Source organism: Rhinolophus sinicus, chromosome 18, assembly GCF_057876585.1.
Source record: "Rhinolophus sinicus isolate RSI-liver-muscle chromosome 18, RSI-T2T, whole genome shotgun sequence".
NCBI classification, from domain to species: domain Eukaryota; kingdom Metazoa; phylum Chordata; class Mammalia; order Chiroptera; family Rhinolophidae; genus Rhinolophus; species Rhinolophus sinicus.
This window is the reverse complement of record NC_142518.1, coordinates 115,680,318-115,704,053: the sequence shown is the minus strand read 5'-3', so window position 1 is coordinate 115,704,053 and position 23,736 is coordinate 115,680,318. Positions and strand designations below refer to the sequence as shown.

Here is a 23,736-nt window from a genome sequence, read left to right as displayed (position 1 = left end):
GTCTGTCCCGACCTCCAGATCCGGCTGTCAATGCCGTGTTCTCTGTGTGGTGCACCTGTGGAGCCCCACCCCCACCTCAAGCCCCTCTGAGTGTCTTATGCAGCCATGCCTCTCCCCCTGTAACTCCTTGGAACGTTGGTCAGGATAGAAGAGGGCAGGAGAAAGCTGCAGTCATGTTTGCCTTTGCCCTGAGGGAGAATTCTGTTCCTTGAGCGCACGACTCTTATACTTGCTAAGTCCCACACTTGGTGGGCCTCCAAGAGGGAGTTTATTTTCATTTTTGGTAAGTTGGGTATGGATTGCCACTCCTGGGTTGACCGGCACACTTGACCCTTCCCAGTCATCTAGTGTAACGACGGCGTGGATGTTATCCTGAAGTTGTCAAAGTCAACCTGTGCCCCCCACCCATGGGCTGGGGCTGGCCTTCTTCCAGCCCCAGCTGGCACAGCGGAAGAAGACTCCACTGCAGTGAACCAGCTGGCTCTCCTGGAGCCTCAGGTCTCGGGCCCCCAGCCTGAAGCAAGAGGGCTCAGAATGGCCCTGTGCAGTTCCCAGTGGCTCTGGAGCAACAGTTTTGCGTTCTCTCTACTGTAAAGTGGGAGTGAGCAACAGTTACCCTGGGTAACTGCCAAGGTGGGTCGTGTGAAAACAAGCAGTTCCAGCAGCAGAGTAGAGAGAAAAGGATGCTTCCTTTTACTTTCTCCTCTTCCTGGAACCGTACCAGCGTTTCACCACCTGTTTGATGGTGACACTTCCTAATGGAGGGCAGTTTTCATCCCAGAAACGTGACTCTCAGGGAAGGTCTCAGCCTAGGATACGGCTCTGTGCATGATGAGGGCCACACACCATGGCAAAAAGGGTAGGCAGTGTCACCCCATCCACCCTGAAGCTTGTTCCAAACCCCGCACGCCTGTGGGATGGGTGGGAGGAGGAGAATGAGGTTCATGGATTCTTCCTCTGGTGTGGCGGCCCCTCCCCCATTCCAATGGTCTATCTGCCATGGAGAGAAGCTGCCCAGAAGCTGTGTGATCTAGCTCGAGGTCAGCTGCCTCGAGAAGAGACTAAGGGCTCAAACTGTAATACGGTGCCCATTTGGACAAGGGAAGAGAGGACAGCAATCCAAATCGAACTGAGAAGTTTAGGGGGTGCAAGGGAAGTAGGGAGACGTGATCAGGATGAAGGCTCTCAGCTCCCACCGGCCCGCCCTTCCCACACATGCAGAAGTCACAGGCGCCCTTTGCAAAGAAGCTCTGTGTATTGGGTGCAACAGCTCCGGGGTCTCTATATAAATAATATACAAAACCCAACAGCTCCATGTCTGACATTAACAAAAATACGAAAGACTCATTCAAAATGGAGCCTGAAGAAAGAGCCCCAGCCAGTCCTGGTGCTACCCCGGGAAGGGGACTGGGGATTCGGAGGACTGGGTGGGGCCAAATCCAGTGCACAAGCCGCTTCTCCAGGTGGCTCAGTAGCGTCCAAATATGTTGGTGCTGGGCTGTGGCTGGGTATCTGTGAAAAACCAGAGAGGATCAGGGGTAGGAAGCCAAGCATGTGGAGAGCCATTCTGGTGCCAGGGGAAGGGATGGAGTGCAAGGCTTCCCCCCACAACCTGGGCCGGAAGCCATCTCCTCGGCCACTGACCCCCCCCCCATTCATTCTGTGGGGCTGTGCTGGGCAGGGAGGCAGGCTTACTGGAGAGCTGTTGTTGCAGCTGCCGGACCAAAGCTGCTGTCTGTTGCTGTTGCTGTGTCTGCTGAAGTCCCTGGCGCTGGAACTGTGGTGGAGATGGCAAGTGGGATACTGAACTGGAACCTTCCTTCTACTTGGAACCTTCCTCTTCCTGGTGCATCCTCATGTCCTGACCCCTTTTCTGCGTGCAGTGCCTTGCCTCCCCCTCCACCCCATGCACGCTGTCCCCGAGCCTGCAGGTACCTGGGGCTGGGACTGGGGCTGGGGCTGGGGCTGCGGCTGGGGCGGGGCCGCCGCCTGCTGCTGCTGCGGCTGCTGTTGCTGCTGCTGCTGCTGTTGTTGCTGCTGCTGGTGTTGTTGTTGTTGCTGCTGCTGCTGCTGTTGTTGTTGTTGTTGTTGCTGCTGCTGCTGTTGCTGCTGCTGCTGCTGCTGTTGCTGCTGCTGCGAGAAAACACCAGATACTTGAAGGAGAGCAAAGCAGCTGAGTGCAGGGGTGGCCAGGTGGAGGCATGATGGCAGGGAAGCAGCAGTAGGGAGAAAAGCGCATACCCAGAAACCCAATATCCGGGACCCCAGACAAGCCCCAACTCTGTCCCAGCAAGACCCCCAGAAACCAGGTGGACTGGCTTCCTAGCCTCAGCACGTGCCAGTGCGTGCCAACCAAGGCCACAGTCAGTCTGGACGACAGCGTGGAGGAAGCGGGGCAGCTCCGGGGCTCCCCAGGCCTTACCCGCAGGAGCTGCTGCTGCTGCTGCTGCCGGATGTGGTACTGTTGTTGTGACTGCGGCTGCGGCTGCGGCTGCGGCTGCTGCTCAGGCACGATGGAGGCCGAGCGCACGGCAGCCTGCACGCCCTGGGCCCCCAGTGGGGTAAGGGCGCCCATTATGGGTGCTTGCTGCAGGCTCTGCTGCGAAAACCTGCAAAGACACAAGGCCCCGGGAGAGGCAGGCATGTCCAGGATTCTACCCGGAAGGATACTTCGGCACTTCATTTCACTCATGCCCTGTCACCAACCGCGAGTGCCCTTTGGGGTTCTGACAGCTTTCTAGTTGGGCGGATGAGGGGTGAACACAATACCCCATCTTGGCGTCTCCTAACCTTCACGGTTAGGAATTATTCAATTTGGTACAGTTATTTTTCTCTTATGAAAACACAAACCAGTCTCAGTACAAGACAGGCATTTTGGAAACACTCACTGAGGTTTCTGTTGGTGGTGGTGACCCTGATCACATTTCAGGGGCTTCAAGACAATGGATTCCTACTGCTCCTTCCGCCTTCCTTACCCCAGTGTGCACACCACCGGCCCCATCTCAAGTCCTCTCGCACCTTCCCTATGCATGCTCTCCACGCATTCCACACCAATCCCTCCACACGCCCAACTCCCCATGTCACTTTCCAGACCAGAAGAGCCCTTCCTCGGACTGTGTCACTTGTGAACTGAGCACCCACGGCCCTCTCCACCCTGCCCAGCACTGGCCTACCCCCACTACCTCCCTCAACAGGTCTTATGTCCATCCAAGCTCTTCTCCTACTGGTCCTCCCAGCCAGCCTGCTCCTTTGGGTCCCCACGTGTCTGTTCATGCTATGTCCTCTACCTGCAAACCCCTTCCTTCTCCTGCTGTCCAAATACCCAAACTGGAGTGATCCCTGCAGGGCCAGCACCAGTCTGACCTCCTTCACGACACTTTCTCTGCTGACTAGGCCCACCAGGACAGCAGCCACACCTACCTTTTCTGGATCCGCATCTGACTTCACAGCACACAAGTGCACACCTGGTTACTCCGCCCTCAGCGCGTTCTCTAAGTGTTCTCATGTGTAAGTCTCATCTCCCCCGCTAACCATTCTTTGTGCTGAGGGACTTGGGAGTTTTTGTAGTGTCTTTCCTCATGTCACCCCAGCATCACGCTGGCCACACTTTTAAGGAAAGGACTTTGTCTAAGGAAAGCTCCACCCCCCAGGGTCCTACACCCTAAGCTGGGGAGCCTCAAACCACAATCACAAGGTCTCAGCTAAGGTTTGCCTGCCGCTCAGCACAGCAGGAGGGTGTGTTCTTGAGCCCAGTCCGCTGGTGGGCTGCTCTAATGCCGGCCTGATGACTCCTGATCGTGCAGTGCATCTAGGCACCCCAGATTTCCCCTTATCATGGTCATACGAATGACTCCCCCTCTCTAGGCCTCGAAGAAATGCTGGGGAAGTAGGTGTGAGACTACTGGTCACCAGGATGCCTTCTGGCTCTGGCCTTTTGTGGCAATAGGCGACATGGCTAGCTAAGTGTTCTGGACATCTCCAGAAGGTCTGACTCGTCCCATCACCTCCCGACAGGCTTTCCCCAGTCACATGCTCCTTCGTATGTCAGTGTTTTCATGACCCCCCACTCCCGAGGGTACCTCTGAGTGGAGCTCAGCCCGTGTCCGTAGCTTGGGGCCTGCTGGTGCACATAGCCACTGGGCCGCTGCTGCAGGTGGCGAGTGGGATCTACAAGAGTAGGATTGGTAGGAGGGTGGGTGCTCTGGTAAGGCTGGCTGGAGTAGCTGGGGGGCACCATGGTACCTGCGGGGCCTGTGTGTTGCTGCAATCCCACATGAGAAACATAAGGAGTATAGCCCTGGACGGGAGGACGAGAGAGGGTGTCAGGGCCAAGGGCGCGTAGAGCAACTCACACCGAGCTCCCCAATCCTCACCATGTCGGGCCCTTACCTGGGAGGTCTGCAAACCATAGGTAGAGGTGGGAGTCATCTGGTGGACAGATGGCTGGCCCAACATCCCCTGATTCTGCTAAAGGGGGAAAGGAGACCAACTCAGACTGAGGCAACACTTTCCGCCGTCTTGTTCCCTGTGTCTCCCACTCTACACATCCTGTGAAGATCCCGAGTGTCCCCCAAATGCCCCTCTCCCGGAGGCCCCTCTCACTATCTTTGCCTGAAGCTGCTGGCGAAGGCGCTGTCCTTGGGGCACCGCAGGCTGCTGCTGTCGGTACACGGAGGCCTTGTACGGCGACGGTTCCAGTCCCATGACACCTGTCACGGCTGTGGGCAGCACCCCAGGGTACGGTGGCCGGGCCGGCAGCTTCTGCATCGGTAAGCGCACGGGGCGGTATGGGTCCACGCGAGGGCCACCTGGAAAGGGGAGCAGGCTGAGCTCTCCAGGCTCGTCGGGCCTCCAGGCGGCAGGGGCGTGCAGGTAAGTCCCTCCTTCCTGGCTGGGCACTCACCTGCAGGTAGTGGCTGATTCTGGGTGTACAGGCCTATGGAGCCCGGTCTGTAGCTAATGTGTGGGATGGAGCCAGGGTTCGCGTGGTGCAGGAGGTCCGGAGGTACCGTCACACCGTAAGGACCACTCCGCCCCGGGCCCATTCCATAGTCCTGTGTGAAGGCAGAGGGGGAACAGGCGGAGGCTGGGCCGAGGCGGGCTGGCAGGCCCAACAGGGCCTGGATGCTGAATGTGTATAATGCCAAGGGCAGCCTGCCCAACGCGCCCCCTGCCCCCAAGCCAGAACCTGGGCAGGACCATCGAGAGACAGAGGCTGTGGAAGCAGCAGCCTGCGGCGGCACAAACCTCCGTCTTGGCGGTGGGCTGGCTGCGTTTCTTGCCCTTGGTGGACTTCTTCTTGCGCTCCTCAGTGCTGGCTGGGGCGGCCCCAGCTTTGTCAGCTTTCGGGGGCTCTGGGGCCTTTTTTTCAGGCTCCAGCAGGGTGGGAGCAGGGGGCTCCTCATCTTCCGGTGGCAGTGGCAGCGGCTCCAGATAATAGGCCCGTGGCCGGGGCCTCAGGTGTGTGTGGTAAAGCAGCAGGCGCTGCTGCTCCTCACCCCGGGCCACTCGCCGGTCCACCCGTACTGTCCCAAACCAGCCCCAGGACAGAGGCGCCGATGGCTTCAAGCCCTCAAAAAGATCCCAGGGAGAGATCTTCTGTTTGGTGGAAACTTGCAAACCCTGCTCCGGGAGAAGAAGACAGACCTTGAGGACATGGAGGAAGGGGAATGGCCCACTGGCAACCAAGGCAAGTCAAGGGAAGGTTCAGGGGACAGGGCGAGGGGAAGATAGATGAACACGGACACACACATGTGCACACAGCAGAGACAGAGCGATGGGCGGGGGAGCAGACAGACAGAAACGGGACTAAAGACACGCAGAGAAAGAGGCAAATAGATGGGTGGAGAGATACTGAGAGGTAGAGTGAGAGGCAGGCAGACGGAGACACAGACAGGCGGATAGACAGACACAGGAGGCCTAGGAAAATGAAAACAGTGTACCGTGCATGGGTTGACTGGATTGTAAATCCTGCACCCTCTTTTCCTCTCCCTCCACTGCACACAACACGGTTACTGAACAAATAATGCCACCGATAGACAGGGGAGGACACAACTGTGCAGAGCGGGGGGTGTGGGAGAGAAATGCAGGGGCGGAGATGAGGGCGGTCATGAAAGCGGGGGGGTGCAGGACAGGAGGCAGGCGGGGCAGAGGATAGAGGACGGCGGGGTGCTGAGAAATGGGCGGCATGTTAAAAGGTGGACAGGATTGCTGAGTGGCCGGTAGGGGTGAAGGGACGGACCAAGGAAAGAGGGTTAGACTCCCAAGATAGGGACGGGGGAAGAATGTAAGGAAAGTTAAGTGATGAGCTGAGCACCTCACAGGCAGTTGTCACTGCACAGCCCAATGGATGCCCTAGCCTGACGATCCTTTCTATTATGCCGCGTTTCCCCGAAAAGAAGACCTAACTAGAAAATAAGCCCTAGCATGATTTTTCAGGATGACATCCCCTGAACATAAGCCCTAACGTGTCTTTTGGAGCAAAAATTAATGTAAGACCCAGTCTTATTTTGGGGGAAACATGGTAGCTACAAGTTGGATGGAGGAAAGGCGCTTGTCCAAAGGGGGGACAGCTGTGGATGGGGGTCAGGGTGGGAAGCAGGGCCGGGGTGGAAAGACAATGGAACGTGCCTCCTTCTTGAAGATGGAATCAAAGCCAGCAATTTTGTTGCCCTTGGTGTCAATAAGGGAGCCCTGGGGCTCACAGGTGATGACATCCCGGGTCTGCTTGGGCAGCGGCAGCAGCTGGCGAACCTTTTCCAGACTGTCTGACTGGCGCTCCCCCAACTCCTTCTGCAGGCACAAGGACAAGGGGACAAGAGTTCAGGGCTACAGAACCAGAGGCACGGGAAGTCTGGGGATAGCACGGAACCTGGCTGTGCAAACAACGAAGGCAAAACAAAGCAAAAGGCAAGGCTGGGGGCTGTGGCCAGAGCAAAGGCCCTGAGGCAGGCCAGCCACTGGAAGGTCAGGGGACGTGGTGCGAAGCACAGTCCATCTCCCCAGCATCGCCATTGCCTCATCCGCTCACCCGCAGCTTCTTCACCAGGTTCATGTAGGCACGTTTGTTCTCCTCCATGCTGCCCTGGGAGATGCTGGACATGTCAGCGGCCAGGGTGCCATTGATGAGCACGCTCAGCATGTCCAGTACAGTAGTGAAGAGCTCGCTATGACAGGAAGCCAGGGAGAAAACCGGGTAAGGCAGAGGTGAGGACGCAGGCCTTGGGCTGGACACAAGCAGAGAGCACTGCTGAGGGCATCGGGACCGGGTCGGGAAGCCAGGGCCTCTGCAGACACCTGCTGGGGGCAGGGGGTTAGCATGGGCACCGAGGCGGAGGGAGGGGATGCTTTACTTGTTGGACTGCATGTCCACAGTGCCGCTGATGATAATCTCCAGGAGAAGCACCGCCCACTCCGTGGTCTGCTGTGTGCTGCGCTGCACCGTGTCAAACATGCCCCCCACCTGCCAGGCCAGCACAGCTCCGTCAGACGGCTCAGGGCGAAGCCCAGTGCTGAAGGGCGTGGCTGGGGTGCACTTGGGATGCCCGTGGTCAATGCGCCAGGTGTACCCGGGATTCACTACGTAGTCTTGGGCCAGTGACTGAACAACTGACATCTCTGGGCCTCAGTCCCTTACTTATAAAATCATGGGAGTTGAATTCCATTCAACATTGCAAAACAGGGTTCTAGGTCTTCTCGGGCCCAGCCAGAATGTGGGAGGATGGGGGCAGAGACCCTGCCAGGGTCCAGTCTCCTCAACCACTTTCGGGCCCCATGTCCTCTCAGAAAGCTGGAACCTCCATCCTCACCCGACCCCTTCCTCCTCCTCACCAGGTTGAGCCGCAGTTTGAGGGCCTCATGCATGAGCTGCTTAGGTTTGCAATCATCCAAGTACTGGTCATCTCGCCAATTATTCACAATCTAAGACAGAAACAAGTATCGCGCAGCTCAGGGACAGCCTCGTTTCCATTCCAAGGTGCCCCGTGGCTGCCCGGCTGCATCCTGTCTGCCCTCCTGCCCGGCTCCATAGCCCAGAGGCCTGTACCTGGTGCACCTGGCTGTAGAGGGATGTAAGGAGTCCCTCACGCTGCTCATCCTGCCCTTTCAGACACGTCAGCACCAGGGACAAGAAAGGCTGCTGGCTCAACAGGGACATGCTGGACACAGGAGGGACAGAAAAACACAACAACGGGACCATGGGTTGGAGACCAGGCAGCTTCCAACTCACTGCCCAAGCCCCAGGGTCTGCTCTGTAAGATCCAGCCCCTTGCTCAACTGTGCTCACTTTTACCCTCCGACTTTCCACCTTTCCATGGGTTTTATCCTCTCCCCGTGCCTCAAGCGTTCCAGGCTGGGCCCGCTTCCTCTCCTTTCCACTCCTCAATCCCACCCCCGACAGGGGCTTTACCTCTTCTGCTTCTGTCGATCACGTTCTTTGCGGGAAGAAGAGCCCAGGTGCTGGCCCTTCTCCAATTCTTCCCCAGCAGCCTTCAGCACGTGCCCCTGGACTGAGGTGGGCAGTTTAGCAATGAGAGGGGCCACCAGCCAGACACCAGAGCGCTCTAGAGAGCTGGGGGACAGATGGAGTCCACCAGGTTACAGAGCAGCCAGGCACGGTTAGGACAATCCATCCTCCCCGATCCTCACGGCCATGCCCGACACCCATCTCCAGGCGGCCAGCAGAGAAACTCACAAGGGCCTGGGTCCTAACACGTGTCTACCCAACCTGAGCACGGGCTTGGTCTTGCTGCTGCTGGCCATGTTGCTTGCAGTATTTCCAGAAGAGGACCCTGTCTCTGCTGACTGTTGGAAAACCTCAATTGTGGCTTTGGCAATGTTCTCTAAGAGGGAATTCATCTCCTGGGAAGGAGGAAAGGCACAGGGATGCTAAATGGGTAGCTGGCAGTGACGGAAAACAGATAGTAGGGGAGACGAGAGATGAGGGCATGGGAAGGCACCCATGGAGGTTGATGGGAGGGTCGGGACACCACTGTGTTAGGGGTCGTGCGCCCCAGCACCTCCGTATTTCTCCAATTCCCCACTGTCTTCTCCTTGACAAACCCCCTTGCGGTTGTGGCCATAGAAACAGCCTCCACCACCACTATCGCCGCCAACCTTCCTCACAGCTGAGAGCCCCAACACTCCCAACCCAGTTCCCTTATCATCGGCTCCACACATCTGCCCTCTTCCCATGCTCTCTTATCTCAAGAAGCCCAGGTAGGACCAAGGCTCTTCTATGGTGGCCCACCTCCGACACATGGAGCAGGCACCACTCACATTGTTGGGGGTCTGCTTGATCATGAGCTGCAGCTCCAAGGAAGACTGGCGCATGGTCCACTGGTCCAAGTTCTGTGACAGAGACCCCCATCCCCAAGCTAGTCATCATCGTGTCACCCTGAGGCCAGTTCCTGATCTCTCAGAGCCTCAAATCCCATACTGAAAGGTACCCCTCTGGATCCAGCTTTAGGAAAGACTATACCTAAATAATCCCAAATGGTTGACAAATGGATCCTATTTTAAAAGCAGTTCAGGAAAGACTTCACGTGTTCTCAGCCTACGGTTGCAGGGCCTCCCATTCCTCAGCGTGAGGAAGTGCCGTTTAACACCTGAGCTAAATCGTTGATGTTCAAGTTGAAGCCCGCACCTCCTACTTCACACCAGCTGCTGAAAGCCCTCTGCAGACCCCAAGGCCACTGGTAGCTAATCTCTCTTTGGCATTGTCTCCTCGGGGCTGAAGAGACCTCATTCCTTTAGCTTCTCCTTCAATGGCTTTCTTTGCTCACCCTTTACCCAACTGTCTGCAGCAGCGAGGTGGAGCAGAAAGGGCATGGCTCCATCTGGGTTCACACACGGACACGCAATTTCCTAGCAGCGTGACTGGGCAAGTTATCTAACGTCATAGCCTCAGTTTCCTCACTGGTCAAACAGGGATCCTCATAGCTACTTCTCAGGATCAGAAAGATTAAATGAGAGTGTGTACAGAGTACTGAGCACAGTACCCAGCACAAAGCAGACGCTCCATATGCAGGAGATGCTCAGTACCCATTACTGAGCCATGACCCAAATGCCAGAAATGAGGCCTCCCACTGATAAGCAACAGTTCTACCCCACCCAGACGGCTGTGCTGTCACCTGGCAGTTTATCCTGGAGTCCAGACGGCTTGGCCTTGACTTCCAAACCACTGCTGGAGCCGTTTCTCTCACCACCTCTTGCCCACATCCTTGTTCAGCGTCTTACTAACTCCCTCTCTGTTTCCCTCAAGGTTCCATGGTTTCACCCCAGGCTCAGGTCCCACAGCCCCCTCCATGGCCCCCGTCACCTTGGCCCACCTGGAGAATCCGCTTAATGCGCTGCCGCTGGGGGTTGTCGCCATCCTCACTGTCCAGCAGTCGATGTGGGTAGCAGATGAGCTGCATGAGGCGCTGGGCCTGGGCACTACTCAGCACGGGGTCTTGGAGGTCATTGCTGTCCTCACACAGCGATTTAAGGCAACGTTCTCCTACCCATTCCTGAGGAAGCCAGTCGTCAGGGCACTGGGGCAGCGAGCAGGGGCAGGGGCAGGTCAGGAACGAGGGCAATGGGCTAGGGCTTGCCGAGGGACGTGATGTATGGTAGGGAGGTGGCGTGCTCATGGCTGGAAACAGGACGATATTATAGAGAGGCATTCAGGAGGGGTGGGGGAAGGTGACACTGACCTGTTGGCAGATGCTGCGCAGCACGTACTTGGCATACACATCCAGACTGGCTGTCTCCACAGAGATGGTGCGGCCACCCTGCCTCCGACCGCCACTGCCACCTCCTCCCTCCTCCTCTGGAAGTTCTTCTGACCCTCCTGTCACAGTGAAGCCTGAGCCCTTGAGCTCCGCATCCCCTGTGGCCCACGGGCGGGAGATAGGGAGGGCAGAGTGAGATCTGAACACTGTGGGGAGACCCAGCCCAGACCCACAGGGCAGCAGCTCCCCAAATCCTGCCCTATGGGACAGAAATATACTTCCCTCCCCGCTCTCCTCCCCAAAGGTCAGGGAGACCACCTTCGGGAGAGAGAGACTGTCCTTTGTAGTTTCGCTGGCGCTCCACCCTAGACACACTTCTGGCCCCACTCCCTTCCTACCCCCATACCAAGTACAAACACAGCCTTGAGAACAGCAAACACGGCTCCATCCACGATGCGGTTCTGGGACGCAGCCAGCAGGTGGCGGTCACAGGAGGAGCGGATTCCTACCGTAGGCTTGTCTGGGGAGGGAGCTGAAGTCAGGGGAAGCAGTAGGGAACTGGGGTGGGGGGGGCAGGCCGGTAGCCACTCTTTCTACTGCTGGCTGGCTCCAAAGGGGTCACTTACTTCCATCCGACTGGCAAGGATTGAGTTGAGGTGTCTTGAAAAGGTGGAGGAGGATGCGGCAGGTAAGCCGGGCTCCTGGCTCAGAGTCCTGCTCGCTGCAAGCTGAAAAAAGGAAGACAGAGCAGATCAGACAGGATGAAGGATGAAGGCGGGCTGCATATGGGTTTGGGGGGGCGGATGCTAACAGGGGAGCCGAACTCAGGCAAAAGGAGCAAAGGCAAGATAATGCCAGAGGAGGGGTGGAACCGCCAACTGTTTGGCTGTATGAGGGCAGCTCCTTGTAGCGTCACAAGCTGATGGCAGGGAGCCCCACACTGAACACCGGGAGTGCGGCCATCGAATGTGCAGTGAAATTTGGGGTCTGGGAATGCTAGGGCTTCTGGGTTGCCAGGTCACCAGCATTAAGGAGTGAAGGGATGGCAGCACAGCGGATCAGATCCTCCAGGAGCAAACACTGCCGAGCGATAAGGATGGCAACAAAGGTAGCCAGCGAGTCGTGAAAAGACAGGTCACTGACCTGGAGGAAAAGCAGACAGACATGGTGACTGAGTGTGGACAGAGGGCACCTGCTCCAGTCCCCAGAAGTCTGCCCCTTCCCAGCCTGCCCTGGGAACTGGCCCATGCGTCCCAGCAGGAGCCCGTCCCGTCTCACATCCACATTGCACAGGAGGTCATTGAAGCCACAGGTGCCGTTGTTAGATGAGCAGCACAAGGCCTTAAGGACGCCCAGCCATTCTGCGCTCAGGGACTTGCAGTAGCCGGTCAGCTCCGCACACAGGATTGCGATGTCATTCACCCTGGGGAAAAAGTACAAGCGCCCTCAGGAAAACCCTTGTTCCGCAAAAGCACAGACTCGTTAATGACCAAGGCTGCAGTACCTCCCGGGCATTTCATCCCTCCCAATATGGGCCGGAGCGCGGTGCCCACTCCTCACTCAGTACGCCCCATACCTATCGGGATCATGGTGCCCCACACAGACGTGCATAAGGGCATTGCAGACAAAGCTGTAGCGGTTAGCAGGGTTCTCACTAAGACTCTTGCCTAGCCCCGTGTACGTGAATGTGTGAGCGGCAGGGTTTTCCAGAGTGTCAATCATGAACTCGGGCGCCCAGCGCATATTGGATTCTGAGGGCTCCACGTTGCAGTAGATGGTGTTCTTCACCTTGGAGCAGAAGTCACTGCAGGGTGGGGAAAGGAGACAGTAGTGTGGACGGGCTGGTGACATAGAGGGATACTCAGGAAGGGGGAGCAACGTGGGACCCTGGGACAAGGGAAATGGAGAAGGGACAAAGTAGACTGGGCAAGAAAGGAAGCCAGGGAGAAGAAGGTACAGGGGCCTCTGGAGGCAGGGAGGGGGAGTGTAGGCCCCCCAGGATGGGCTGGAGACAAGGCCGAGGAAGAAGGCCCGTTCTCAGGGACCAAGCCCACGGCCCCAGACACGGCAGGCTGCCGAGTTGGGCGGCAATGGGAAAGAGACAGGACAAGGTTCCACTCTCTACCCAACCTCCCACCTCTCTTACCTGAACAGCTCCCCAAATTTGCTCTTTAAATGGCTACAGGAGGTGTACAGATCATAGAGATAAGCAAGGATACAGCGTTCCGCAGAGGACCCATCCGACCGGTTCATGCCATGCTTCACCACGCCACACAGCCTGTCAAGGAGGCAGGGTCAGGAGGGTCCAGAGGCAGAGTGCAGGGGCCGGGCAACAAAGATGCCTGGACACAGACCCAAGTCCCTCGGCTGGACCCGCCCCTCTCCTCCTCTCCCGAATGGTACACACTTCCCCACGCTGAGAGCCCTGTGTGCTCTTCGCAGGCCACTTCCGCCCGCATTCACCAGAGCCCTGTGTGTTTGCTGACTTCGAAGCTCCGCTTACCCCTCAAAGACCTGTGCCATCTGGTCCTGGTTGAGGATGAGGCAGGCATGATAGTGTCGCAGGACAGCCACGATACACAGGCACAGGCTGGTAGTGTAGCTGCCCACCAGGTCCGAGGATTTGAGAAGCAACTCAGCTTCGACGACACTCAATTCATTCAGGAGCTAGCAGAGCAGGGGTGAGAAATGAGAAGAGGCCCCATACGCGGTGTAGAAGCCCCTTCCTGCGAAGAAACTGCCACGACCGGGCCCAGCCCCAGCCTGCTGGTGCTGCCTCCGTTTGGAAGGGCCATGCTGCCATAGGCTACTGTCATTCATTCTATCAAGGACAGTAGCCGCATCAGCAACGCACACAGTCTCCAGGATCCGATTCTAGGACCTCCACAGTGGGAGGACAGTCTTGAGCTCTTGAGCTTCCCCAGGGGGCACGGGAGCCTCTGTTCCTGCCATCTTAGTTGATGTCTCCCCCACCCCCTCTGAAGAGTCTGTGCCTCTGGCTTCAGCCTCGGTCCTGTCCTTTGGACGCTATGCAGCAAAACTCCCCCACCCCGGGCAGCCCAAGTTCCCCACCTGAATGGCAAAGTCGATGAGGCCACTGATGCTGAGCGAATATTCCATGAGGTCAAAGATGAACTGCACATGCTGCACGAGAGGCAAGTGGTATGACATGCCAAGGGCAAAGCTCGTGATCTGCTCCAGAACATTCCGGGAGACCTGATAAGGGCAGTGGGAGTGAGATGGGAGTGCAGACAGGTGGGAAGAGCAGGAAAGGATGGTGGTGGAAGGGGATGAGACCAGGAGCCCTAGGGCAGGGAAAAGATGAGGAAAAGAAAACAGGACAGGAGGTCCGAGAGTGGGAAGGGGCGGGACGTGGGCCACACCTGAGCTGTGACCTGGTGTTGGTCATAGTGGGAAAGGTGCTGGAACTTAGCAAAGATATCTTCAGCAGTGGGGAAGGCTTCAGGCCGGTTGCGCCGCCGCTTCTGCCCATCCTCCCCACCTGAGGGGACAGTTGAAAGGGGCCAGTCAGGACAGGGAAGATAACTCGTTGACTGGGGGTGGGGAAGGGGTGTATGGAGAGAAGGCTATGGGTGGGTGGGGAAGGAAGGGGGACAGGAGGCACGGAGTGAAGGGAAAGGGAAGATGGGAAGGGAGGGCCGAGGAAGGGGTGGGCGAGGGATGAAGGGAAAGGGACAGTGAAGCGAAGGTTTCGAGGACCACAGGCGATGTGGACCTTGGAGGAATGCGTACAGGGAGGGAGGGAAGGGCGAGGGAGGGCGAGCAGCACGGGGCTTACTGTGAGGTACCTAAGAATGTCAGGTCTCCAGGATTCAGAGGCACAATAGGAGCAAGCTGGTCTGCAGAGGGGGGGAACGAGGGGGGAAGTTTCAAAAGGACTAGAGCTCTCAGGGGACCCCAAGAGACAGGCTATCGGGACATGACTGGGAGTGCCCTATGCTGGTGAAGGGAAGACTGACTAGGGCACTCTTTGGGGGAGATCTGCTTAAGGAGCCTCACACCCACCAGTTTCCGCTGTGCCCTTGCGGTTGAGAACCTTCAGGATATCCTTGGTGATTTTCTTGATGGCATGACGGGCATCATCTCGCTGCTTTCCCACCCCAAACAGTACGACCAAGCGCTGGTTGCACTCATGGCTGCACGACTCCTCCTGCACCCCAGCGGCACCGTCAGACTGGGCAGGACCTCTTTCCTCCTCTTCAAAGCATGCGCCATGCCCCTCAGCAGCCCAGTGCTCCGGCCCTGCCCCGCGCGCCGAACCCTCTAGAACAGCTCCGACCCTCCGCATGGTCCTTGACCAGAAACCTGGCCTCAAAACACAGGGTCGCCCGGTGGGGGGTGGGGGGGAGTACCTGGGGGATGGGAAAGTGTGTGGCATACTGCACATGGCGCGGCTGGTCGTAAAGGACCCCGAGAGTCCCTTCCAGCTTCTCCTTGGGCGGCGGCTTCATCTCCTTGTCGATGTCTACTTTCTCGGGGGATGGACTGCCCTTCCCCTCACAGGGCATAGTCGGGGAGAACAGCTAAGGAAGGCGAGAGGGCAGAACCTTCAGAGGAAGCAGACAGGATGAGGGTGCAGAGAAACTTCGCGGGTGGGGGGGGAGGCCCGGAGCCAGCTTCTTCCACACCAGGCTCCAACTTACTGAGAAGTCAGGCTTCTCCATGTCCTCGAAGAGTACACTGGAACTTGGGTCGATGTCCATAGACTCCGAGAGCCCTGGGTCCTGAGGGCACGGAACACAAGTGGACTTGCTTTAGCCCAGGCAGCTGCTCCCCACCCACCATCCAGAAATGCTGATGGGGAGATGGAGAGAGACCATGCTGGGAAAAGCACAGGACCTGGATCCGAGCCTTGACCCGTCATTTTACCACCACAGGCCTCAGTTTCTTTCAGCTTTAAAGTGGGGATAAGAGAACGTCACAGGGCGGTTGAGGATCAAATGGAAAGGAATGCCGTGCCAGTGCCTGGTAAACATGAAGCATTGAGCACACACTACCCTCATTAGGAGGGGACTGGCAGGAGGAGGATGGCAGCATGGTGGGAAACTATTGAGGGCCAGGAAAAGCTCACTCACCTCCAGCTTGCTACTGCTGCTGCCCTCGGCCTCCTTGCGTTCCTGGTCATCGGCAGGGTCGTCAAAGGGAGAGGGAGGCCGGGGACCAGGGGCTCCAAAGGCAAGGTCCCCTCGGGAGATGAGGGTGCAAGTGTACATGTTGTGGGAGAAAACATCATGTCGGATGAGCTCACAGAAGAGTAGGACCAAGTTAAAGAACTCCACCCGCTCGCTCTCACTCCGGGGGTCCGCTGGAAGGGGAGGGAACGAGAAAAGTTGAGTTAGGAAAGCACAAAAGACATGGGCAAGAAGGGAGAGGGACCCACTTAAGGCATGCTCCTCCTAGAGTACCCGAGGGGGGCAGGAAGAGGAGCCACCAACAACAAAGAAACCAAGCCAAAAACTGCTGGGGGACGAAGTGTGGCTGGTCCCCACCTCTTGCCCCCCACGCCATCTCATTAAACAATGCAGCATCTCTGCTCCTAAGTATATGTGACAGTACTTCGATGGCACGTTCTGGGTTTTAGTCTTCTCTTTATTTCTCTGTTCTGTTAAACTAGAAGATGACCGATGACTAGAATTATCAACAAAAGTCATTCTGCAGAGAGCCCAAGACGGAAATATATACCAGAAGGCCCTTAATTATGCTCTCTGATGACAGTGACGGGTAACTGAGTCTAGGCCGAGGTGAGCAGGGGGTGGCAGGGGTCCATACTCAGCATGGGAGCCTGTGTATCCAGAAACTGCAGGAGGACGTCCTGAAAAATGGGAGCACTGGGAGCAGAGAGGGAGCCAGAGGCGATGGAGCCTTTCTCATCGGCGGCTTCTGATTCTCCGCAACGCTGTGAGATGAGAGTACAAACTGCAGGATTGGTTTCTACCTGTTTCTTCGCTCCTTTCTCCGTGTGTAACGCAGGAACCACCACCCCAAGCTTTCCACTCGCATCCTCCCTTGGACCTCCACGTTCTTTACCGCTTCCCCACTGAAGTCTTCATCGCGACTCTAGCTCTGACATCAATCCACTCCTTTCTGTTATACATTTGCCTTTTGTCCTCAACTTCCCCTGTTGGCTCTCTACCACTTCTTGATTCTCACAACTTCAACTCTGGTCCCACCACCAGCTCCGTCCGGCTCCATGCCCAGCTGCCACTGCCCCACTGGCCAATCGCACTCTTCGCTTGCTCTCTGCCCCTAACCTCAGCCTCGATCTCTGCCTGTCTCTTCTCCAGCAGCTTGGCTACCACCATAGCACGGTGCCGACCAGAACGCTTGCAGCTGACAGCCCATTCACACAGCAGTGACACCACAGCATCATCATCTGACGAGATCTGGAGGCCCAAGAAGACAGGGGTGAACAAGGAAGGGCTGCAGACAAAGAACCGAGTTCCCATTTCTTAAAGACTGGGACCTGTCTTCAAACACCCAACCCCAGTAAGATGGTCTTGAGACAACCCCTGGTTTCCACGCCTGCCCCCCACACATATCATCACTCTCACATCATCTGACGAGATCTGGAGGCCCAAGAAGACAGGGGTGAGCAAGGAAGGGCTGCAGACAAAGAACCAAGTTCCCATTTCTTAAAGACTGGGACCTGTCTTCAAAAACCCAACCCCAGTAAGATGGTCTTGAGACAACCCCTGGTTTCCACACCTGCCCCCCACACATATCATCACTCTCATAGTGTTTGCCACTCCTTCAGATCCCCTCCTTGCTTACCTCATGCCCATCCTTGCTGGGCCCCAATCCAAAGATTCGGTTACAAAGGGAGTCAAGAGAGTTGCTGAAGTCAGAGCGCTCAAAGCTATGGCTGTCCAGCACTTCCAGAGTGTGGAGCACCCGTCCAATGGTGAAGCCTAAGGAGCAAAAGTGGCAAAGGGGCCTGAAGTAGAAGCCCACTGCATCCGATGGTGAGGCCTGTGTCCTCACCACCCATCCTTCCCGCAAATGTCCTTCTTATTACCCGTCCCCTGGAACCCACCTGCGGTAGCTTCCTGGCACTTATCAAAAGACCAGCGAACCTCGACTGCCTGTCCTCGGTCCTTGATCTGCTGCTCAATCTCCCGCAACTTTGCACGGACCTACGAGATGGGAAAGGAAGATTGTAAGGACGTCCGTATACCAAGGCAGGCCAAAGGCCAGGGGCCCAGGCTAAAAGAACACTGCCCGACTCCGAGTCACTATTCCTGACAATGTCTAATGGAGCCTCACCTGCCAATCTGGGGGTGGCATGCGATTAGTCTGACTTACCTGCTGAGTGAAGGCACTGTTGCCCTCTGGCATGGGCAGGTTGGAGGGGGCAATAGGCAGGTGGTCAAGTGGTGAGCCAGTCTTAATTCGGCTATCAGTCAGCGAATAGTGCCAAACCAGGGCACTAGGACAACACAGGAGGATGGTCTTCCAGACAGGAAACAGAAGTCAGACTCAGGTACCAGTGCAATCTCTCCAGAATTCCATCCACTATTATACCCCACCCTTAGAGTTCCCATCCAAACTTATGCTGTCTCTGGGGTGGCGTCATACTGTCTCGGCGCCCCTCCCAGCCCCCACTCTCCTAAAAGCCTTTGGGCCTACTATTTAGCCCTGAAAGAGAACTAAGGAACAGAAAAGGAACTAACACCCTGCAAATGAGAAGCAGTGATCAATTCCCAAGGAAGTACTCGGTGCCGACTTCCCCCTCCAATTATGAATCACCCCCATTCTCCAGGACAGGCATCCAACTCCCATCGGGACACCTGTCAATGTGCCGTTGGATCCACCCAGTGCCTACCTGAAGGATACAGCTGAGGCCAAACACCAGGGGCCGGTGCTGAGGGCACATAAGCAGGTCACTAAAGGGTGTGGGGGGTGCGCTGCTAGTTGGGGGCTGAGGAGCAGGGGTAGTGGGCAGTGTGCTTGTCGACTGAGCAGACATAACATGAGATGAGTGACTGCTCATGCCATCCAGTTGCAGGGCCAGTCTCCGGGTACAGAAGTAGGCAAGGCGGCGGGAGAGGTACGCAGACTGAACGAATTCCCCGGAGTACTGTGAAGAAAAGAAGCAAAGCCCCCAGTTCTACCCCAGGCACCCTGCTCTCACATCTTACCCAGCCTCGAACCTCTCCCCCAACCCTCCCCTAGGTCCTAGGCCTTACTCGAAGCAGCAGAGGCAGCAGCAGCTTAAGTAACTCATCCTCTCCAGGTCGGATTTTCTCAAAACACTCAAGCACCCAGGTCAGGAACTCGTGCCTGTCCAGCATCCCATCCTGTGGGTACCAGGGGTTGGGAAGAGGATTGGTTTGGCCCAGGGATGCTTAGTGATGAGGCAGATAGAGTCAATGACAGGACGAAGAGAAGTACAACAGGGGCAAAGTGGCAGGCTGACCCCGATCCCTACTGGCAGAGTGTGAGCTCAGGCTCAATCCAATGCCCCCCACGATAGGCCCTACTTCCTACCTGGAACATGAACATGGCCAGCTTCTCGTTGTAGTCCCACTGCCGGATTGCCAGCTCTACATCATGGGGCAAGGGCCCGATAGTAGAACCACAGCCCCCACTGCCCACAGGCCCTGGCCTGTAGTACTCAGCCATCTTTTGCAGTTGCTCCCACAAGTACTTGGTGACAATCTGAGTCCATTCTAAGGGAAAGATGGGGAAAGGGCTATTTTATACTGTCCCTCTGCTTAGAGCACCTTCTGTCGCCCATCCCACTCCCAATCACCATACAGTGGTTCCCCGTATCCATGGTTTTGCTTTCTGTGGTTTCGGTTACCCGTGGTCAACTGCGGTCCTAAAGTATTAAATTTCCACAACCATTGATATTGTCTGTTCCTGACATCCAGTCATCGACATTGTCATAGCTCTATGGTCCAGGATCACCCAAAGCAGACGATCCTCCCTCTCACGCATCACCAGAAGGTCAATTGTAGCCTAATGCTACATCACAATGCCTACATCATTCACCTCACTCCATTTCATCATGCAGGCATCGTATCATGTCACATCATCACAGGAAGGGTGAGTACAGTACAGTATTTTGAAAGAGCGATACCACATTCAGAAAACTTTTATTATAGTATGTTGTCGGAATTGTTCTATTTTATTATTGCTTACTATTGTCAATCTCTTACTGTGTCTAATTTACAAATTAAACTTTATCATAGGTACATATGTATAGAAAAAAAACATAGTACATATAGGGTTTGGTAGTATTCACGGTTTTAGGCATCCACTGAGGGTCTTGGAACACATCCTCCCGGGACAAGGGAGGACTGCTATACTTCTAAATCCTATCAATCCTCTTAGGCTTTAGTCAAATGCCACCTGCGTAAAACCTCCCCAGGTGTCCCCAAAACAAAGCAATATTTCTGTCCACTGAAGTCTCAAAGAAGCTTCTGCCTCCTCTTTTGACACTTACTACTTCTGATATTTCACGATGTGATTCGTACACATGCCGGGGCATTCCCTACTAGACTATAAGCATCCTAAGGGCATGGATTAGGGATCAGCCATCGTCACGGCCCAGTACACACATACGGTAGATGCTCAAGATACCGGTGCTTACTGAGAGAATGCAACACACAAGCAGAAGCAAGGAATATAGATGAGGAAGGAAAATGAATCCAAGGGTCTATCACTCCTCGAGGCGATCAGTGGAGGGACCCCTGGTATTAGGAGTTACTCACCCGTGAAGGGGTCAACGACATGTCTCTTCTTAACCTTGGTCTCAGACATTGCTGCATAGTAGGCACAGGTCATCTTAATGAGCCAGGCGGCACGCATCACAGGTACTGTGTATTTGGCTAAGTACCCAAACACTTCTTCCTTCTTACTGAAAATGGGGACCTGGATATGGGCATCGCAAATTGTGAGACCTCTTTCATCCCCATGAGCTGGCACTCATGCAGCTTAATCTGAGAACAGGAGGGTACTTGGTACCCACGCTCCCCCTCCCCATACATACACACACTTGGCCTGAAAACAGGAAACAGTATCTCACCTTCTTGGCTAGTTGTGTGAGTGGCTTGGTGCCAGCCAGGTCAGTGAACCAGGTGTTAATGGCACTCTGGGATCGTGCAGTCACCAGCCAGAAGTTGTCCTTCTGGTTCACTTGGGGCTTCCTTCGACCAGTGTCAGGGAGGGTGTTACAACGTAACTTCTCTGCAATAATGCTGCTGAAGTTGGAACTGATCTGAGGGAAGAAAGAGTAGAGAGGTGGCCATGCCTCTGACGGGCCAACGCCAATGTGGTGGCAGTAGGTTATGAAGGAGAATCACTTAGGTCGGCCCATAAAGTCTTCGCAACCCAGGGCCTTCGCTCCTTCTCAGATTCTTCCAGCCTTTTCCTTCAGCCTGGCATGGTTTTCTCACCTTGGCAGGATTGAAGTTGACGTTCTTGGCACTGCCATGTTCATCCCCAGAGACAGCAGGCTGGTTATTGAAACCTTGTTTTACATTCAAGGCCGTCAGTTCATCCTAAGGCAGGAAAACGACATTTTAGCGTTGTTTTTTTTTCTTTTTTTCTTTGGGGGGATGGTGGTGGGAGAGGAGGGCAGGGGACGAAGGGGGAAGGAGGCAGGAGGGCAGTGAGTAGCATAGGTTATTTAGAGCTAGGCCCCCCCCATGTCCATTTGGACCCCACCCTCACCCCCCCACCCCCGAGTCACTCGGATTCCCCATCAGCCAGGGCTCGCTCCTCTCATCACTCTTCCTTCGCAGGCTGGCAGCAGCCTCGGCTCACCAAGCTGCCTCAGACAACTTTCTGAGGGGAGTGTGTGTAGGGGGCGCCTCCAGCGGGCCCCTCCGTCGTCCCTTATTCACGCCCAGGAACCGCCCCCCTGCCCTCCAGGTCCCACTCCCTAGCACCCACTTTACTCTTCCCCCTTTCAGGACTTTCGCTCTCACCAGACCGCCCCGCCCCCCCACCCCTCGGCGCTTCCTCTGGTACTGACTACTGGCCCCCGGCCCCGCCACAGCCCCGGTCTGTGAACGCACCTCCTTCTGTTTGGGATCTTGAGGGTACACATCGGGAGGCCCCAGCCGCGGCCGCTTCAGGGGCCGGTGTTCGTAGCTCAAGATCCCGAAGGCCGCCATCTTGCCCAGCCCGTAGCGCCGGAGGCACCAGCCCGGCCGGCTGGGGGGAGGGGGAGAGGGAGCCGCAAGGGGGGGCGGCGGGGGCGAGGACGGCGGCCGAGAGACAACAGGGGGCACGTTAGAAAGTCCCGATCACTGCCGGAAACTACCGAGGGGGACCGAGGGACGCCGGGAACCGTCGGGCAGGACCAACCGCGGCGGGGCGGGGTCAGGCCGGCGTGGGGCGGGGCTCCGCGTCCGGGAGCGTTTCTCCCTGGAAGCCGGGGATCGATTTCACGGGGCCAGCAGCTCTGCGACGTCGCCCAGCCGCGCGCTGGGCGGGGATGCGAACCTGCCAGGCGGGAGGCAGCCTCACTGCCGGGCGCTGACTGGCTCTGGCTTCCCGGCGCCGGGATCGGTCCTTGGCCTGGAATCGATGCTCCGTAGAATTGCATTGGTTAGGAACTCTGCCCCTTACAAACCGCTCTTCGTCTCCTCGTTTCTTCATCGAAAACGTGGGTGTACCGATACTACCTTCAAATAAACGTTGTGAAGATTCGAACCTATGTAGGCATAAGAAAGCACCGTGGAAACCCCCGAAAGGCCAGATCTAATCCTTCAGTGTCTTTATGGCCTAGCACTGAGATTTGGAACCCTTTTTGATTCAGAATCCCTTTGAGATATTGATGGAAGCTGTGGCCCTTTTCCCAGAAAAATGCACCTAGAGACGTACAAAATGTTAGATACTTTCCAGGGAGACCCTTAGACTCCTGAAGCTCATTGATGCATCCCCTCAGTGTCCAAGAATTCCAGGCTAAGAACCCTTGCTCTAGCGAAAGACACACCTACTAAGTGTCAGATGCTTTTCCGACATTCTCTCCTTTAATCCCCACACAGCCCCAAGAGTTACGGATTATTGATTATTGTTTTCATTTGCGGGATGAGTAGGCTGATTTTCAGAGTCGAAGTTCACTCACCGGTGTTATACAGCCACTGAGTAAGAGAGCTGAGACTAGGATTTTTTCTTGACCCTTGAGTCAATATACTTTGGATGATGGTATTGCCTTTTAGAGAGAAGACACAGTGCTATAATAAAAGTAACAAATAACCATAAATAAAAATAATAAAACTAGCAAATAATGAATAAAAATAACAATAGCAAAATACTATTGAATCACATTGGGGAGACAAATTAATTCTGATTTAGGACAGTAAACATTCTGCTTGGAGGCATTAGCATTTGAGCTAACCCTGAGGAATTTTAAGCCGCAGAAAATTAGCGGGTGGGGGGTGGGGGGGTGGTAGTGATGAACATAAGCACGGTGCCTGGCACATATTAAAGGCTCAACAAATGTTTCCTGAATAAACAACTTTTGTCAATAGTCTCTCCAAACAGCTCTGTGTTTTGGGGAAGATAAACCTGGCAACAGGATGGAGAATGGATGAGAGAGCAGGGGGCCTTTAGAAAGGGAGGCCAGTTAGTGGGTTCTAGTAAGAATCTGGACTAGCGGGAATGAGAGGCTGATTTAGCGCAGTGGCTGTGGTCATGGAAAAGAGGACGCTGCTGGGGGGAAACACCACAGAAGAAGCAGAGCTGATTGGATTCTCAGGGTAGAGAGAGAGAGTGAGGAATTGCAGATGACTTTGAGATTTCCCGTCTAGGTGACTGAGAGGGTCATGATACCATCAACTGAGACCGGGAGCAGATCTAGGGGAAGATGAGGAGTTTGAAGCTAGTATTGTTGTTCCTCCATTTCTAGAATCTACTTCTAAGTCACACCTCCTCACCCACCAGTCTCAACGGGGACCCAGCACAGGCAGGAGCTAAGAGTGGATGTTCTGGTGTGCATTAGGTCAGAGGAAAGACATGAGCCCACAGGAGTCAAGACTGTATTTTGCAT

At 55.8% G+C, this 23,736-nt stretch overlaps 1 protein-coding gene across 9 annotated transcripts; it reads right to left on the bottom strand.

Moving 5' to 3' along the window:
• Positions 1-1,236: 1,236 nt before the first annotated feature.
• Positions 1,237-22,003, bottom strand: MED12 (mediator complex subunit 12). 9 transcript variants are annotated; one of them, XM_019747985.3, is made up of 46 exons: positions 21,758-22,003; positions 21,134-21,238; positions 20,764-20,955; positions 20,450-20,609; positions 19,221-19,402; positions 18,920-19,030; positions 18,556-18,810; positions 18,036-18,182; positions 17,767-17,866; positions 17,505-17,641; positions 16,985-17,116; positions 16,503-16,629; positions 15,809-16,038; positions 15,377-15,457; positions 15,086-15,256; positions 14,739-14,883; positions 14,522-14,572; positions 14,096-14,214; positions 13,785-13,928; positions 13,216-13,379; positions 12,859-12,990; positions 12,289-12,516; positions 11,991-12,135; positions 11,735-11,855; positions 11,339-11,440; positions 11,119-11,232; positions 10,695-10,870; positions 10,329-10,508; positions 9,277-9,348; positions 8,693-8,859; positions 8,408-8,569; positions 8,045-8,156; positions 7,831-7,920; positions 7,353-7,462; positions 7,031-7,166; positions 6,631-6,792; positions 5,248-5,622; positions 4,904-5,054; positions 4,603-4,808; positions 4,390-4,467; positions 4,243-4,297; positions 4,080-4,167; positions 2,423-2,609; positions 1,936-2,133; positions 1,696-1,777; positions 1,237-1,512 (listed from the first exon to the last, which is right to left on the bottom strand). In XM_019747985.3, the coding sequence occupies exons 1-46, from the start codon at positions 21,854-21,856 to the stop codon at positions 1,469-1,471; spliced, it is 6,525 nt and encodes a 2,174-aa protein (XP_019603544.1). In that variant the 5' UTR covers positions 21,857-22,003; the 3' UTR covers positions 1,237-1,468. The 9 variants fall into 9 exon arrangements, with proteins under 9 accessions (XP_019603544.1, XP_019603545.1, XP_019603537.1 ...); XM_019747986.3 differs by having other exon boundaries at positions 8,726-8,859; XM_019747978.3 differs by having other exon boundaries at positions 4,080-4,297.
• Between the last annotated feature and the right edge of the window lie 1,733 nt (positions 22,004-23,736).

Excerpts from the sequence above, each read along its gene's own strand:
- MED12 (XM_019747978.3), bottom strand. The coding sequence starts at position 21,856 with ATGGCGGCCTTCGGGATCTTGAGCTACGAACACCGGCCCCTGAAGCGG. Across the intron at positions 13,380-13,784 it reads TCATCGACTTTGCCATTCAG|CTCCTGAATGAATTGAGTGT; the intron begins GTGGGGAACTTG and ends CTGCTCTGCTAG. Across the intron at positions 5,623-6,630 it reads ATTCCATCTTCAAGAAGGAG|GGTTTGCAAGTTTCCACCAA; the intron begins GCACGTTCCATT and ends CTCCCGGAGCAG.